Source organism: Hakea prostrata, chromosome 6 (assembly GCF_041222555.1).
Source record: "Hakea prostrata isolate BN-2017 chromosome 6, UWA_Hpros_2, whole genome shotgun sequence".
NCBI classification, from domain to species: Eukaryota; Viridiplantae; Streptophyta; class Magnoliopsida; order Proteales; family Proteaceae; genus Hakea; species Hakea prostrata.
Window position 1 is genome coordinate 21180517 of NC_142605.1, and position 18468 is coordinate 21198984.

Sequence of the window (18468 nt, forward strand, 5' to 3'; positions counted from 1 at the left end):
GTTGTTCCGTATCTAAACAACCTGCAAATTCCTGTCAGTACCCTTTGTTTGAGTGCCAACTGGAGCTCCACTTGGATCCTTCACAACCATGGATCCTCTTGAAACCATAAGAACTTCACCTTCTGATGACCATATGAAACCTTAAGAATCCAGAATACTCAATGAAATTAGATTCATCCTTAGATCTGACACATGTCTAACTCCAGTCAAAGTTCGTACAAGCCCATCAAACATGCTAATCCGTACAGTCCCAACTCTAACAACCTTGCTTTCCGCATTGTTTGTGTAAAATCTCCTAAATTCCTAGCCTGATAGCTAGTCGTTTTAGCTTCGTGAACTTGGAGTTCTAGTAGAAGGCAATTTTGAACCATTCGAATTGAGTATGGGAGTCCGAAAAGTGAACTATGGACTTGGATGAACTAGGAGATGACCCGACTACTTTAATTGATTTTAAGAAGAGAGAGAAAGTGAATCTAAAAGATTTAGAAATGAGATTTTGGCATGTATGAAAACTTTTGCTAGAAGACCCCAATGTCAAGGTAAACTATACCATTTAGTCAAGCATGTTTAGGGGTCTCTACACTCCGAAGCCCGTCGAAAATGGCTTTTGCATGTGAAAGTTATATGGGCAGTTGATAGGGCAGCAGATCAGTTTGAATGACCATCCCCTAACAACAAGAGGGGCAGTTTCAGAATTTTAAGTCAAGAAACCTTATTTTATTGCTTTTTTAACCTCATAAATGAATTATTTATGCTACTTGGAGGTGAAGAGCAAGAGTTTGGTGAGATTCTTACATGTGTGACGATGCCTAAGCGTGGATTGCAAGGCTAATCACGTGTGAAAGTAAGAAGACCTTAAAACCCCTTTTTTCAACCATTCTTTCATGGTATTTATGGTGGTTGTATGCAATAATGATGGGAATGGTGGAAGTTGATATCAAATGAAAGTTCATTCTTGCTCCAAATTATGTTTCCCAACCCCTTTGAGCGATGAATCATGCTATCCTTTCCATTCGAGACTGTTTCATCCTTTGAGGTGCCCGCGACAACACTTTGAGAACCAAATTGGGCCTTTTTTTTTTTTAAGACTAGTTGGAATGTTTGGAAGGTATTTTGAGGACAATATTATTGTTCCATTGAAGTCCCAAAAATCCCCAAATCATTTTATATCAAAACAAGCTCAAAATCTAGTGTTTTGGTCGTAGCCAGGGAGGGGTGGTTGACCGGCCCTAGTGACATTGACTTGCTAGCCCTGTATTTGAGTGTGCAAGTTGGGTTCGTTGATGCATAGTCATGTCTCCAACGTAAATCTAATTTAGTCTTTATGTTTTCTAGGGTTCTTGTAACTTGTTAGCATCCTTGATTGTGGATTTCTTGGACTCTTGAAAACTATTTTTTCATTGACAGGTGAGGAATACATTATCATGTATTATGTATTTGACTTGATTCTATTTCTTATGATTGTGAATGTTGGGATTTTTTTTTTATATATATATATATATATATATATATATATATATATGATCTTATGAATTGTTGTGAGACTTTACACGAACATAAGACTTTACATGCCTTCAGTTCATTCAATTGATGTTTGAGAATGTGAAGTGGGATGAAGTTGGGTGGCATGGTACTACCTATGTGATTATATACCATCCCGGAGTTGTGGGTTCACACATTACCCCTAGTGCCTATGCATCCACTTAGATTCACTAGGTGCATAGTCTATTGGTGTCTAAATGCATTGGCTAGTGTTGAAATCTTGAGAGAATCCTGACTTATGTCTTGTGTGATATAGCAGGGCTGTATTTATAATAATAATAATTATGAATAAACAAATACATATGTGGGACTAAGAAACATAAATAATAAAGACTCTCTAATAGACCAAACTCTTAATTGAACTCAACTTATGACTATGACTTACAACACTCCCCCTCAAGTTGGTGCATAGATATCTATCATTTCTAACTTGCTAACAATACTACTAAATAATTTTTGTGAATCAGTACGTTGGTTGTTAGAGATAACAAAAGAAATTTGAACTAGACCAGACACAACCTTTTCTTTAATAAAATGTTTATCAATTTTCACATGTTTGGTCTTATCATGCTGTACTGGATTATAGGCGATGCTTATGGATGTTTTGTTTTCAAAATATAGCCTTATAGATCCTTCTAGATTTGCTCCAAGTTCTTGAAGAAGACTTCAACCATAACACTTCACAAATACCTTGAGCTAAGGCTCTAAACTCTACTTCAACCCTTGATCGAGCCACTACAACCTTATTTTTGCTCCTCCAAGACACCTCCCACATAAGTATAATAGCCAGTGATAGACCTCCTATCATTTGAACATCCAGCCCAATTTGCATTCGTGTATGCTTCAACTCTGAGATGTCCTTGAGAAGAGATTAAAATACATTTCCATGGATAAGCCTTCAAATACCTCAAGATACGATATACTGCATTAAGATGTGAAGAATAAGGATCATGCATATATTGACTTACAAGGCTGACTACAAAGGTGATATCTGGCCTAGTATGTGACAAATAAATCAACTTTCCAACTAATTTTTGGTAGTTGGTTTTGTCAATTGACTCTCCTTCCTTACCTTTCAAGTGCTTGATTAGGCTCCACTGGGTCTTTGCAAGTTTGCACCCTAGCATTCTAGTCCCTTCTAATAGCTCCAAGGTGTACTTTATCTGAGAGAGTGAGACACCATTAGTAGAGTAGGCTAACTCTAATCCGAGAAAGGACATGAGTCTGCCCATATATTTTATCTCAAACTCTGTCCCCAAGAATGTCTTCAGGGCTGTAATTTCCTCTTCATTTTTTTCTATGATAACAATATCATCCACTTATACAATGAGTACTGTAGTATGATATTTATCCCTCTTGATAAATAGGGTATGGTCTGCATTACTTTGCTTGTAGCCATAGGAGACCATTGCCTTGTGAAATCTTCCAAACCATGCCCTAGGAGATTGCTTTAGACCATATAGAGCTCTCTTTAATCTGCACACTTCCCATGGGTTTCTAAACTAGAATAACCAGGGGGCACATCCATATATACTTCTTCCTTCAGCTCTCCATTCAAGAAAGCATTCTTCACATCTAATTATTGAAGACTCCACCCTTAGTTTACAATGCATGAGAGAACAGTTCGAACAGTATTCATCTCAGCAATAGGAGCAAATGTCTCTTGATAGTCAATGCCGTAGGTTTGAGTAAAGCCCTTGGCTACCAGTCTTGCTTTATATCTCTCAAATGTCCCATCTACTTGTGTTTTATTACAAACACCCATTTGAGTCTTCTTCCCTGCAAGCAAGGATACTAGATCCTATGTCTTATTTTTTTTTCTTCCAAGGATCGCATTTCCTCATCTATAGCTATGTTCCTATTTGAGTGAGACACTGTGTCCTACCATGAATTAAGGATAGAGGTGGAAGACGAAGAGGAAATAAAGCTTTGAAATTCTAGGGATAGGGAATGATATGATACACGGTTAGAAATAGGGTGTTTGGTGGAAGTGAGTGGCTGTTTTCTTATGCAATGAGCAAATCAAGATCAAAGATAGACTCACTAGGAGGAATGGTTGCTTCAGGAGTACAATATGGTGGGGGGTGTAAATGGATAATCGAAATCCATTCCTGAATTTGCATCCGCATCGATTTAGCGATATCTGAGTCCATCTGATTACTAATAGGATGTGGATTTAGTATACCCCTTTACAACCGATTATTATCTGTCCAATTAAAATATCCAATTAAGTTACTTATTTGGATTTATTTTTCTTATTTTTATAATTTTTTACTTGAGATATGTGACTATTTTTCTAGATTTCTTACTAAAATCACTACCAAAATTGCTAAATTCTTAAATTTCGAACATAACCTCACAAATAAAATGGTAAAGATGTCAACAAGTAATCAAAAAATTGTATTCGTGCCCATTTAGAAGAATCTACTTAAGAAAATAACTATCCGATTATCATCCAATCTGACTGAATCCGTCCAAAAACCAATAGGATATTATTTGAATATGTCCAAATATAATAGGATACAGATATGGTATTACTACTATCCGATCTGAATCCGATTTGTTTACAAATCTGGGATATGGTGCTTCCAATTGTCTTGGCTTAGAGGAGGCATTCTGCTTCCTTTGGTAGGTCTATATAGGAGGTCTAGACTCCCCCTGCACATCATCCACCAACTGTTCCTGTCTAGTCACTCTATCTCCAATACGAAATCTGCCGAAGTAGACTCAATAATATGAACTTCAAGAGGAATCTCAAGGAACACCAGAGCTTCTTCACTAAGACTCCCCCTAAAGAAGAGGGAAAAAAAGGGAAGTTGTTCCTGAAAAACAACATCCATAGACACAAAATTGACGAGGTCCAGGATGGTAACATTTATAACCTTTTTGTGTAGGGGGATAGCCTATGAATATACACCGTAACCCTTTGGGATCAAGCTTACCATTACTATGATGGTTGCGAACAAATGCAATACATCCAAAGAGCTTAGGGGGTTTAGTAAAATTGGTTGTACCTAAGAGAACTTCAAGAGGACAATGTTGATCTTAGACACGTGAAGGCATCCTATTAATAAGATAGGTGGGAGTTTGAACCACATCACCCCAGAATTGAGGTGGCATGTGCATAGTAAACATAAGGGACCGTACCACTTCCAAAAGATGCTGATTTTTGCATTCTGCAACCCCATTTTGAGGAAGTGTATCAACACAACTGGTTTGATGGATAATCTCATTATCAGAATGGTAAGAAGGAAAGCTGCCACTGGATATTGAGTCCCATCAGGGGATTTTTATTACAACCCCAAATTGGGTCTTAACCATGTTGTGAAAATTTTGGAAATAGGAGAACACATCACTTTTTTTATGCAAGAGATAAACCCAAGTAGTGCGGGTGCAACAATCAATGAATATAACAAACCAACGATGGCCATATATAAACACAGTCCAAGAAGGACCCCATACATCAGAGTGAACAACAAAAAAATGAACTTTGCTTCTATTATTTTAAATGGGATAAATTTGTCTTGTTTGCTAGGCCAAAATACAAGCATCACAGCAAAAATCATTCAAATGACATTTTTTAACCAAATCAGGAAAGAGTCTAGACAAAACTAGTAAAGGAATGTGGCCAAGACGATCTAGGAGAGGATGATGCATAAACTGTAGAAAGAGCTAATGGAGAATTAGAATCATCCAATTGGTAGAGCCCCTCCTTCTGCTTACCATTGCCAATCGTATGCCCCATCTCTAGGTCCTGAAAACACAGTGAGATGGAAATAATGTTTTTTGTAGTTCATATCATGGGTTAGGATACTAATGGATAATAAATTAGTTGAAATCTAGGAACATGCAAAATAGAGGAAAGGGTGAGGTTAGGTGAACAGATGATGGAGCCCTTTTCAGAAATAGGGGACAGAGATCCATCAGCTGTTTGAACATTCTGAACAAGTGGAATAGAAGAATAAGTGTGGAATAAAGAAAATGAGCCTGTTATGTAGTTGGTTGCCCCAAAGTCAATTATCCAGGAGGGATCAATAGAATTGACAATGTGACAATCGAAAATACCTGTAGAAGGTTGGGAACTAAAGGTAGAGGCAATGGCAGATGCAACACTCGCATTGGGAGTCAAACCAAAAGAGGATCCATTAAGTCTGGACATTAGCTAATGAAAAAGATCCTAGATCTCATCTATGGAAGTAGGTGTTGGAGTACTCTGTATGTCTAGAATAGCCTGATTTGCAGATACTTGATTGTTGCCCCTACAACCATTTCTTGCCTTATCCATAAGAACTGATTGGACATCCATGTAGTTTCCAACATTTATCCTTTGTATGGGTTCCTTCCCACAATACTCATACTTCACAAGAGGTCGAGAGTTATCAAAACTAGGCTTAGGATCATTGAATGAGTAGTTAACATAGACCTATTAGGAGTTTGTGTATGTACCATAGCTATCCGTTGACTATCCTTTGTATCTACCATGGCATAGGCTTGAGCTAGATAGGGGAGAGGCTCTCTAGAAAGGATTTGTGCGTGATTATGATCAAATTCTATATTCAATCCCACTAAAAATTATAAACTCTCTGTTTGTCTTCCCATTGTTGAAAGTCAATAGCATCTTCAACATTCTTCTGTGTAAACTTCCTATAGAAATCTAAAGTCTTGTAATATCCCCGAAGAGTGTTCTAATACTGAGAAAAAGTGAGGTCTTTCTGCTGCAACTGATTGATGTTTCGTCTAATTTCAAAGCATTGTGCATCATGACCTACTCTAAAGTATATATACTTAGCAACTTTCCAAATAGTTACCACATTAGGAAGGAGGGGATAACTATCTTCTATGCTTGATTCAATGGAGTTGATGAGAAAACCCATGACCAATCATTCATCTATGTACCACTTGGAAAGTTGCAGATCAGGTGTAGAAGGTTTGGTAGAAGTCCCATCAAAATGGTAAGTAAGACTACGAGCTCCAATAGCAAGGGAAACTGAACAAGATCAGATAATTTGTCCCACTGAGTTTCACAATGGTCATCTAAAGCGGAGAAATTCACGATCCCTATGAATGGAAGACATGGAAGACTCTTGAAATTACCAAACAAGGGAGATGTGGGATCGGCCATCGCAAGAAGAAATAACTCAAAAAGTACAAAGAGCTCCTTGAAACCATTCGAATTTAAAAAACAACCCCTGTAAATATTGGAATTTACAAATAGCTCCCTAGAATTATTTGAATTTGCAAAATGGATCCCTGTAACTATTTGAATTTACAAAAACAGGTCCCTATAATCCCATAAAATGTTACCCAAACTTGTGATTTACACAAAACCACTCTTAAGCATCTTTGAAGACTCTAGAGACATTTGGAGGCTTGCCATAGACTGTCGCAAGGGCTGAATCTACATGGCCCTAGAAGAGTCACACAGATGTAACAACTCTTTTAGGCTTTATTGGTGGGCTGAAGAGGGGCTTTGATTAGGTCTGGATGTGGACTGGGATGGTGGCTAGGTTTATAATGATGGAGGCAATGGGGATTGGGATGGTGGCTGGGGTTTAGAATAATGGAGGCGATGGGACTCAAAGTTTAACTCGCTCTAATACCATGTTGAAATATCGAGAGAATCTTGACTTATGTCCTGTGAGATATAGCACAGGTTTATTTAAAATAATAGTTATGAATGAGCAAGTACGGTGTTCCCTAATGTGGGACTAAAAAACATTAACAATAAAGACTATCTAATAGACCAAACTCCCAACTGGAATCAAATGCCTAACTGAACTCAACTCATGACTTACAACAACTAGTAAACCTTGCTGAGCTACTACTCATTCGACATGAGTATTGAAGCCCAGTGACCCATGATTGGCAGTGGCTGGGTTCAATTGTCATCCAGCACAATGTGTGATTTTCGTGGGACGAGTTGTCTGCCCATGCATATGTGGGCAACCTTAGGGTTACAGGATGTTAGTCTAGCATGATGTGCGATTTTTGTGGGGAACAACATCCCTAAGTATCCGGATCACATGTAGCATGAGAGATAGAGGACCTTGCATTGGGTTAGATTTATCCTTGACACGTGCCGTACTCCAGATCAAATTGTGTTAGTGAGAGAGTGGTGACCTAATCCCAATGCCGCGGGTTCCTATTAAAGGTAACCAGTCCTTAAGGGAAAGTGACGAGACCACTCAGAGGAAGCTGGTGTTGTAACTTAATGCGTGTCTGCCATAAAGACTACATTTGCTAAAGTTTATGAACATACTTGTATATTCATTTAATATCTCATTACATGTATATTACATATTGGTGTGTGTGAAGGATGCACGATATATGATTGTATTGACCTCACTGAGTTCTATGAAATGCACTCCTCTATATTCTTCCTCCGTAGATTCTGTTATAGATTATGAGGATATCATTTACCTGAAGAGTTCACCTCCAGTAGAATCCTACGAGGGACCGACAGGAAAGGACACCAAGGTACATAGAGAGTTATGTCCTTGCATGGACTGCTTCAATGGAGTCTAGCCTTTCTGAAGCCATGGGGATACTATATGAGAAAGTAGTTGCCATAATTGCGATTAGTCACAATTTATTTGTTAGGCAAAAACGCTACTTATATTCTTAAAACTTTTGATAACAAAACTTAGATTGCTACTATAATAACTCTAACCTTCCTTCTTTTACACTCTGATTATGATTTTGATTAAATTTGATTATTAACATGGGGATGACTATAATAACCTTGATATTTGCTATTTTTTTTTTTTTTTTTTTTTTTTTTTTGCTCTTGGATTATGTTATATTGTGTTATGTGGTTATGGATTGGCCGTGAACCTAGATCCTGTTGTGTATCACCCCTATGGGTATTTGAGCATATCCGAAATTGGCTGGGTGAGGTGTGACAATTTACCATTTTGATAGTACTACCTTGATATGTATGGTATGTATTAAGTTAAGCCTTGATTGAACACATGTGAAACGAACATCTAGAACTTAAAATTCAATTTAGGACTTCCTTGAATTGTACATACGAGGCTATCCATTGATTCTATCTTATGAATCTAAAACTCTCTTTACTAAGCGAGAGTCCATCCTTATGCTCCGAAACAACATCCAAGAGAAGCAAGTATCCAAACTTGATGATGAAGTCAGAATGACACTATCTCCTCCATCATTGCTTCATAAAACCACAGTAGATGATTCATCACTCCTCGCCTTGAACAATCCCTCTTTATATGACTTTCCTCTTTGGAATAGAAATAAACCACTTTACAACTAGCAGACTTTTAGCAACCCCTTGAGTTGCAAGACCCTCCATTGTCCCACTTGATCTTCCTCTACTATGTCCACCCCTTACAATCAATGCACTATTTTCATCTGACTCCCTGACACTATTTTTATGCCGTGTCTCATTCATCAACAATGCAGTAAGAACATTGTCAAGTTTCAAAGTAAATAGTAATGTGGTCATAATGTGATCAAATGATTATGCAATGATGCTAACAAGAGTAACACCTTGTTCTTAGTCAAGAGCCGACAACTCCATCAAAATCCTGTTGATCTCATCCAAGTGCTTGTCAAAATTTGCTTCCTCTGACAACCAAAGACTATATGACTATTTTTTTAAAAACAAATAGTTTGTCAACAACTTGGACTTATACCTACTCTCTAGCTTTTCCCAGACTTCCTTTGGATCCATCAACCTGATGACTTCACGAAGGACATTATTTTCTAAATATGACTGGATTGTACTATTTGTTAGATTCCTCAACTCTGGCCATTCGTCCTCTTTCCTCGACTTTGGCATTTCTAATTTTTTCCTAAGAGCCTTAACGGTCCCTTCTTGCTTAAGAATATTCTTCACTTGTTATTTCCACAAGGTGAAATCATTAGACCTTTGAAAACTTCTATGGAGAAATTAGAACTCTTGACCACCATATGATTTGTGCCCTTCGTACCTGTCATTAACCTAAAAACCCTATCTATTGATCTACGTGTGAACCCACAAAATCAATACCAATGGAACAAAATCTCCTTGATCTATCACTTCTATTGAGTTTAGAACGCCCAAAAACCTTTGGAGAGCGCCTAACCCCGTACAAAAAATCTTCACACTCCGATGGTAAACAAAAAATATTTTCTTTTCTTTTTATTTTCTCTCCAACACCGAACTTCCTAATATTTTCCCCCCTTATGGTTCTTCTTTCCACATTCCACAAACTTAACTTAGAATTATTTTTTTTTCTCCTAAAAAAAACAGAAACGATTATGGAACTTTAGGATTGTACCTTCAATTAATTTGATGCCTTTTCCATTCTCCTTGTACTGTTCTTCTTCTTCTTGGATCTTTGCACACCTACAGTGATGATCGACCGAACCATGCTCTAATATTAATTGTTGGGGATAGATGCACAAACATGAAAAGAAAAGAAGTAAAAACACATGAAGAATTTAACATGTTCCGATAAGATCACCTATATCTACCAGAGAGAAAAGAGATTTTACTATTTCAGAAAACTTCACACCACTCTTACACCTCACAAAGTGCTACCATTTGCTTGCACTATTACTTAAGTTATCCCACATAGACTATTATAGGGAAACCTGAAGCCATATTCCCAATATAATTACATTTTAACCAATTATTAGTTACTGACCCAAACCTTGTTTCAATTACAAATACAACCGAAACTATAATTATATAGACCCACAGAATACATGACACCCAAACACAACAATTCATTCAAGAACATTGTGACATCAAAGCAAAAGAATTTAGAGTAAATGCAAAAGACCAACGCTTCCACATAGGAGGTCAGAGTTCGAATCCCCTTGGGGCCAGGGGCGAAGCCCCGCCTATATTAATTATGTAAAAACTCCCCTGAGGATATAGTCGTGGTGCGCGGAAGCTGGCCCGGATGAACTTTGGATCCAAAAAAAAAAAATGCAATGTCTCTCTCATTGCTTTTGTAGCTTGCCCGTTGAATAGGCACGAACGGACCGGATCGGCCGGATACACCGATATCGAATCCGAATCCGATTAGCAAATCCGCTATCCGAATCCGAATCCGGCAAAAATTTAAAGAAGGCATCCGAATCCGAATCCGAAACTTTATCGGATATCCGATAATAATCCGATCCGATAAAATATCCGATTATTGATTGATAATTGTCACTTTTTTACATTTTCTATTATAAATTTCTAATTTCCGATTACCGAATACCGGTATCCGAATCCGATCACCGGTATCCGAATCCGATTATCATCTATTTTTAAAGGAAAAATGTTAAATACTTTACTCTATCCGGATAAAAATTTATCCGGATATTATCCGATCCGATAAGCAATTATCCGAATCCGAATCCGGTTACTTAGCGGACGGATACGGATATTTTCCGGTAAGAAAATTTCCGGATTCGGATACCCTTAAACGAATACGAATGCGAATTCGGAGGCGGATTTCGGCTATCCATTTACAGGTCTACTGTTGAATGTCTCTTCAATGAAGGGCATCAGATGCATCAAATGTTCCGTACTTCTGAAACCATGTAAACCACATCAATGGTCCCTACGAAAACGAACTATCCAACATAGAGGGGAACACTTAACTAAGATCATGGATGGAACATCAGCTTCTTCAAGCACTTTATACCTGTCTTCGTCGGTTATCTACTTGTCTTTGTGGAGTAATTTATAGTCTCTTCTGTTCTTATATCTATTGAACAGTCAGTCTGGATACTTTGTACTATCCGATAATAAGCTACCCTACAGTCTTGAATGCTATTGCCAGAATTTCCTCGACCAGTCAGTAATTTCCATCTGTGCTGGAGAACTGAAATATGGTTTCTTAAAGAAACTCAGTGGACGGCCTCAAAGAAGAGAGTTAGGTTTATGCATGTGTGTGAGAACAAATTTTGGACGGTTTGGAAAAAATTAGCTGCGTCCTTTTAACTGGGCAGTCACAGTTTAGTCTTTATGAGAATTTGAAGTATTTACAGACTTCAAACCTACACGAGCAATAAGTGAATATTTTGTTGAATACATGAATGATTGATTACTTTCAAGACTTTGAGAGAAACTTGCAGGCTTCGGTGCAGATTCTACTCATCATTTAATTAAAATTGAAACTGTATGATATGAATCAGAAAGGAACAGGTAAGTTTACATGATCACACAGTATGATAGATGATATAGCTGGGCTGCATGTAATCTGTGTCTGTTGGGCCGACTCTAAATTGGGCTCCCTATGATAAGATAGGCATTCAAAACATGTATGAATGCTAAGGTACCATATATTGAATGGTCCCATGTACCTGTTGAAGGAGCTCTTACTTGTATATTTCAGTTTTTCTCTATGACTCTTCTTTTCATTATTTGAGATTTGATAGCTTGAACTACCAATTAATGAACTCGAATAAGTTCATCTGCCTCTCTATTCTGCTGTTGCTTAGTTGCTTGTTTTTAATGTTAAGGAAAAAACTACAAAAATACCCTTGAGGTGCAAATTATGCCAAATATTGAATTAAAAGAGGTAGTTCTGTGAAACCATTACAAGCCAAAGGTAGATAATACAATTTCCAATTTTTCTTTAGATCTTTGCAAAGTTCATATGCTTAATGTGCTTCACCCCAACCCTCTCTACATTGTGCCTATAGATGAACTCCTAAAAAAAATAAATGAATTATCCATTTGAAGGCTAGCCTTGGATCCAATAAGTTTGGTGAGTATACACTCATATGAAACTAGGGCCTATTTCGCAAGTTAAACATGCTAATAGCACCGTGCCTAGATCACTGTTTTAGACCTTGACCAACGTTGGGTATATGGAGTCATATTCCGAATTCCGTCCTATTCAAAGTAACTAATGATTGAGAGTCCAAATCTGCTTAGTGGTTTTTTTTTTTTTTTTGGGTGTGTGTGTTGGGGGGGGGGGGTGTAAGGGCATTTTGATTTTTTTTTCTTAAATTAAGGGGTTTTCACCAGTTTCTTTATAAGTAGTCTCTCAAATGTTAGAAATGGCAGAAAAATGAACCAGGGCTGTACACTATTTCTCTCTGTCATGGTAAAAATATCTCAGTGCTGGGCTGTGGATGGCCGTCAAACAAGCTGGAGCTCGTGGGCGAAAAAAATTGGAAGTGAATTTTTATAGGCGATTATCCACAGCAATAGTTCTGTACAGACTGAACCCATCGACCTGAATTGTGGTTAAGATAACTAAGGTTGAGTTAATTGATCTAGGCATGACTGAGTTTTATTCCTTTCATCAAGATACTACCCAGTTAATCCTCCTCATTAGCTTAAGAAACATCCCCTCCATTTTCAAGGCTTCTCCTTACTCCCTTTCTTATCCCTCCCACTATTAGCCTTCATCAACCATCTGCAAATCTTTGTATAACAGTTCAGTTATACTTCTTCTTCTCTTTCTTCTTCAAATTGAAGCTTTTTTAGATTTATGGAAAATCGTTATTACCCTATCTTTTTTCCCCTTGATAAGTGAAATACATTAGTTATAATGTTTACTTTAACAAAAAATAGAAAGTCAATTTCTCTAGGTTAAGGAGAAATAAATCATCTTCCGTAGTGCACCTTCACCCCTAAACCGCAGCCTCTCCTGCCAGGAAAATAAAAAGTTAGGTTACTTATTCAGCTGAGTCATATATTGGCTGACACGAAGGCTGTACATGTCTACTAATTATTTTGATCCCTTCCTTTTGGCTCTTATAATTGTTTTACATCTCAAATCTTTATACTAAAGATGCTGCTTTCAGTCATAGGGGTTGTAGGCGCAACCATTTTGTAGGCTCAAACGATGTGGAAACGTCATTCCTGGTAATGCAAAGTCAGGTTGTTAAGTAATCTTGGGTGTTGGGGTTTCTCTGCGAATCCTTGTTAGGGTTTTCAGGAAAATGCATGGGGAAATTAAAAGACCGAATCTGAAATAACAGAAGACCAAGAGACTTAATTACGACTTGCCTTATGTCCCTTACCCACATCACACTACCCACTGCAAGGTGTAACTGCATTCAGATGGTGACCATGGAGCTACCCAAGTTGAGGAGCAACTGTAGCAAAGTTGCAGATGTCCTAGGCCAATTAATATTCCAATGCTTGTGGGGATAAAAGCTCTATGTGTTGAACTTCAATAAATTCTGCCTTTATAACAATTCAGAAATGAGACAAGTTTGATCTTAGTTAAGCTAAAAACCAATATCCTGAGATCACCTAACCTAGGGTTTTTAGGCCACTTCAACTTGATCATTTCCATTCTCTGACCACCTTATCATACACAAACTCCAGACTCAAATTTGTGCATTTGAGAAGATGTGTGGCTCTCACAATATCAATCATTTATGTTGTCATTATCTTCGAAACTATATGTCCAACAGTCGGTCAACAACAAAGAAGTATCTAGCATCCTATGCTTCTCCCTTCCATATAATAGCACATTTTCAGAAATTTGCTCAATACTGTTGAAATCAATTCAGCTATCATATTCAGTGATATTTTTTTTCGGTTTCTGACTTGCATGGTGCTGGTACTATCATACACTAACCCATAACCAATCTAATAAATATCGATTCGGTTCAATCTGGGTTTTCTCGGTTAGTTTCGATTGTCTTAATGGTCCCGGTTAGATTTTGACACCTTTAAACTGCATACAGCATGCAGCTGGTGCATTCTTGTCTCCAAAAAAATAGATATTTCTGTCATATTAAATTTTAAATTTGCCCAGAGATGTGGTTTTGCACCTTCCCTCAGCCAAATGGGATTTAGAGTGACATCTCTCCCAGTCTCCTTCACAAATCACAACTATACTGCTACCTACTGGAGCTGTCAAATGGTTAGTTTCGTGTAGGGTTTTCAATTTGTATGTATATTGCATGAGTTGCCATTGAAACTCGGCTGGTATGGTGTTGGATCTACAGGAACTAATTCAAAATAAAATAAAATAAAAGGAAGTAAAAAAAAAAAAAAAAAAAAATTCTTTAGGAACCTGATCAAAATTGACAACTCTCATTAAGTCTGTTTTGTCGATTTTACTGAATTAATTACACTAGTTTGGTCTAAGTGGTTTGTTTGGATCAGTCATGGGTAGGTTTTAAAAACCAAAAACCAAAACCAATATCAATACGAGATCAACAGCTTATTGGAATTATTCAACGGATCTGTCTGATTTGTGGCAACCCTGCTAGTCCCTCCTGCCTATTCGGCCTTTCAAATTTCAATGAGAGAGAGAGGAGAGGGGGGGGGGGTCCAGTTGGGCCCGACTGGCAGGCAAAACTGATAGAGAACTCTCAACCTCCGTCCCCAACATCACTTGCCTAGCGTCTATATTACTGTCTTAACTGAAGTCTTATTATTTCACAAGCTTTCGTTATCATCTATCTGGGCTTTTTCGTCACACAGTTTTTCTGTCTTTCTCTGTCTTGGTACCATGTAAGCCTCTCTCCCTACCTTCATTACTGTTCCATATTCTAGTTCTCTCTCCTTCATTCTTCCTCTACATTAACCGCGTTCACTCTCTTTCTCTGTATTTATAGTTTCCTTATGTTTGCAGGAGGCCCGAGAAGAACCCATTAGACCTCAACAACTTACCTGAGGAGTATGGAAGAGATGGGAAACAAGTCCTCGAGGAGAGCTCCAGCGCTGGTACTGAAGCTTCAGGTTCTGCTCGTAAAATCATATGGGTTGGCCTCAAAAAAAGGGAAAAAAATATTCTATAGTGAAGAAACCCCAGATGATTTTCTCAAATTTTAAAGTTTTTACACTGAAAGCATTGCAATTCTTTCTCACCTTCTCCTTTCTTCCTCTGGAAGTTAGAAAAAAAAAAATGGAGGAGAGGAGAGGGAAGAGAAAGATTGTTGGGTTTTTCTTTTGTTTTTTGTTTTCTTAATAACATGTTTTAGAATTTTTATTCATGATATAGGCAATAAAGGGTTTCTTCTTTGTTCACTCACAGACTCACGAGTGGTCTCATCGAAGTTACTTTATTTGGATGATTGCAGGTAGTAGAAGAAAGAAAAGTGGCGGAAGGGAGGGAAAAGATGAACATGGGAAGGTCTACGAGTGTAGGTTTTGTTCCCTCAAGTTCTGCAAGTCTCAAGCTCTTGGTGGACACATGAATCGCCATCGCCAAGGCAAGTCCCAATAAATACAAACATTTAATAACGTTGACAGGTCTATCAATTAAAATTTCTTTTTTTCCTACTAAACAATTTTCCCACCTGTAAAGCTGCTACGTGTAAGGAGATAAACTCCAGCTACATGAAAGTTCTTACTTCTTAGCATCCCTTACCGGAAAGAAAAAAAAATGTTCTTAGCATCCCATCACTGGTTTTCCATGGAAGTGCTACACTGCTACTAAGCCTAGCTGGAAATGCCGGTGCTGGTCTTCTTGCTATCTCAACTTTAACTTTAGCTCTAGCTCTCTCTCCCTCTAGATCCTATAAAATCAGTAATCCTACTCTTCTTTTTCTAAGATAAAGTTGTTGTTGCTGAAATTCTTGGTTGGGTTTTGATTTGTTTTTTTTGGTGAAAAGGGTTTTGATTTGATTTGATATGATTTTCTTGCTGGGTTTCAGAGAGGGAGACAGAAACATTGAATCGTGCTCGTCAGCTGGTCTACAGTAACGAAAACCTAGCCGCACAGGGTGTCCCCCATTTAGGGTATGTAATACCCAATTGCATTAGCTTCTGGTCTTCCATTTTTTCAGAGAGAAAAATAATATCTTCTGCGCGTTTGAGTGTAGTTTTAAATTTCAATGCTTTTCTGGAAAATACTTTTGTAATACTTTATTTGAGATAAACAAGGAAGGTCCAGGTAACATATATTTGGTAAAAAAAGAAGGCGTCTCCTTCTTGATTTCATCAAATCTACAGTGACTTGAGCCCAAGTATAGAAATAGTCTAACCTACCTTGTGTGACATTCTTTCAACATCGGTCGTCTTCAATGTTTCAGTTTCTTTTGTTCTTCTTTCTTAACAGGTATAGAGATCTGCATATGGGCAGTGGCCAACACATCCCATCTGTGACTCCTTATAGATCAGTTTACCCGGCAAGAATATTTCCTGGTTCTTCTTCATCATCAATCTTACCACCACCATCTCCTACTCCTCCTCCTCAGCCTTGTCTCTACAACTCTTCTCGTTTTGTTTCCTTTTCCTTCACAGTACCGACCGCAACCACCACCACCACCTCCTCCTCATTCCTTGAACGACTATGTGGTTGGCCATGTCTTGCCCAACAACAACCCCAGAAACCCCAATCAGAATTATAGAGGAACAACAGAATCAACAAGTTACACTTGCATTGGAGCTCCTTTGGGACATGGGTTTCCATCAGATGATGGAAGTACTGGAAGCGGAGGTGTAAGGAGGGCGATGGATTTGTCAGCATCACCATCGGGGGGAGGAGCAGATGAACCACTGAGTTGGGGTCGTAGTAGCTACGGAGGGAGAGGGACACAGCAACAGCACCGTTTGGATCCTTGGATCAATCGGTTTCAAGATGACGAGTTTTGAGATGTTTCGAATGAGAGCAGAAATTCCAGTGACAATGCCATTGTCAAACAGAAAAACCAAAAACAGAACTGACACCAGAGAGAGAGAGAGAAGAGAGGGGGGGGGGGGAACGCTTGTCTTCTCATCTCTCAACATCTTATGCAAGAAAGAGGAACCATTTTGTTTTACTATGATATTTTGTCGGTTATCTAGTTGAAAACGAAATTACAGATGAAGGCCAGCTTTTGAGCTCATACAAAGAGTCAGCAAGTTTGTCTTTCAGCAGATGATGTTTATATGTTTGAGTAAAGAGTTTGTTTTGGAGGGAAACTGGTACTGCTTGAAGTGTGAAAAGGAAACCAAGAAGAAGTGGCATGTCTGGATTCTTCAAAGAGACAAGGAGTTAGATTTCTACTGAAAGTTCACCCTCTCTTTTCCTTTCATTTGGATATGTATTAGTATTGTTTTGCATGGAAAAGGCTTATATAACTAATTATTATTAAGTTCTCATTCATGTCTTTTCTTTCCGGACCTCTGATTGCAATTAATGGCAACATGCATGCTCTCTCTCTCTCTCTCTCTCTCTTGTCTACGGGGTAGTGTTTAGCTAGGGTTCCTGCACGTCAGTTCAGACTACCCTAATTAAAATTTTCCTCTCGCCAGTGTAATTAAAGGAAGGCCCTCTAGTTATGTCTAAACGACTATTGATCTCAGAAGAAATGCCCACCCAAATATGCTCAATAGTTCTTGACTGGACCCCAGCAGATTTCTATCCTAATGGGTATGGTAAACTGTGGCTCCAAACACTAGCTTCACGAACGCATCTTAAAAAAAAATTCTACCACACTTTCTTATAATCCACCACAAGCTCCTAGACTACTTAGAAGCTCAACTAATCACCACAACACCTCCCCTGAACTCCTTCCCAAATTCTGGAATTCATAGGACACTTGAAGACTAGATGGCCCAGGTGCTGATCAATCAATCCCATTCCAACACAGCAAGCATCTGGAGTTATTTATATCACCTGTCAAATTGCATAAATTGACTCCTATGATCTTAATAATGAAACAGCCATGTGATCACATTGACAATGCATTTGGTGAAGAATGAATCTAATAAATTGCTTGTAGTAGAAATGCAACTGCACTATATGATATATGTGACCCAAATACTTATACCCGATTTTGAAGATTGACCTCACATGGATATATTTTAGTGGCAAACTGAATGACATATTCTTGTAGGTCTTTGATGGAAGTAGAGGGTTCGGACCAACACAATTACTATTCGAAATCTATAAATATGTACTTTATATTCTCCCATAGTCATTGTGAAATTTGGGGATTTGAGAAATATCAAGTTTTGTAAGGCCATTTTGGTGATCGGTGGGAGATCTCCTTTTGCAATCTTCTTCCAACATA

The 18468-nt window shown here is 38.1% G+C and overlaps 1 protein-coding gene across 1 annotated transcript; it reads left to right on the forward strand.

Moving 5' to 3' along the window:
- The first annotated feature begins 13352 nt into the window (after positions 1-13352).
- LOC149012556 (zinc finger protein JAGGED-like) lies at positions 13353-17130 on the forward strand. Its single transcript, XM_089157629.1, is given in 6 exon segments — positions 13353-13372; positions 15102-15208; positions 15550-15681; positions 16126-16210; positions 16530-16701; positions 16703-17130. Coding segments are annotated over 6 exon segments (879 nt in total). The 3' UTR covers positions 17066-17130.
- Positions 17131-18468: the final 1338 nt, after the last annotated feature.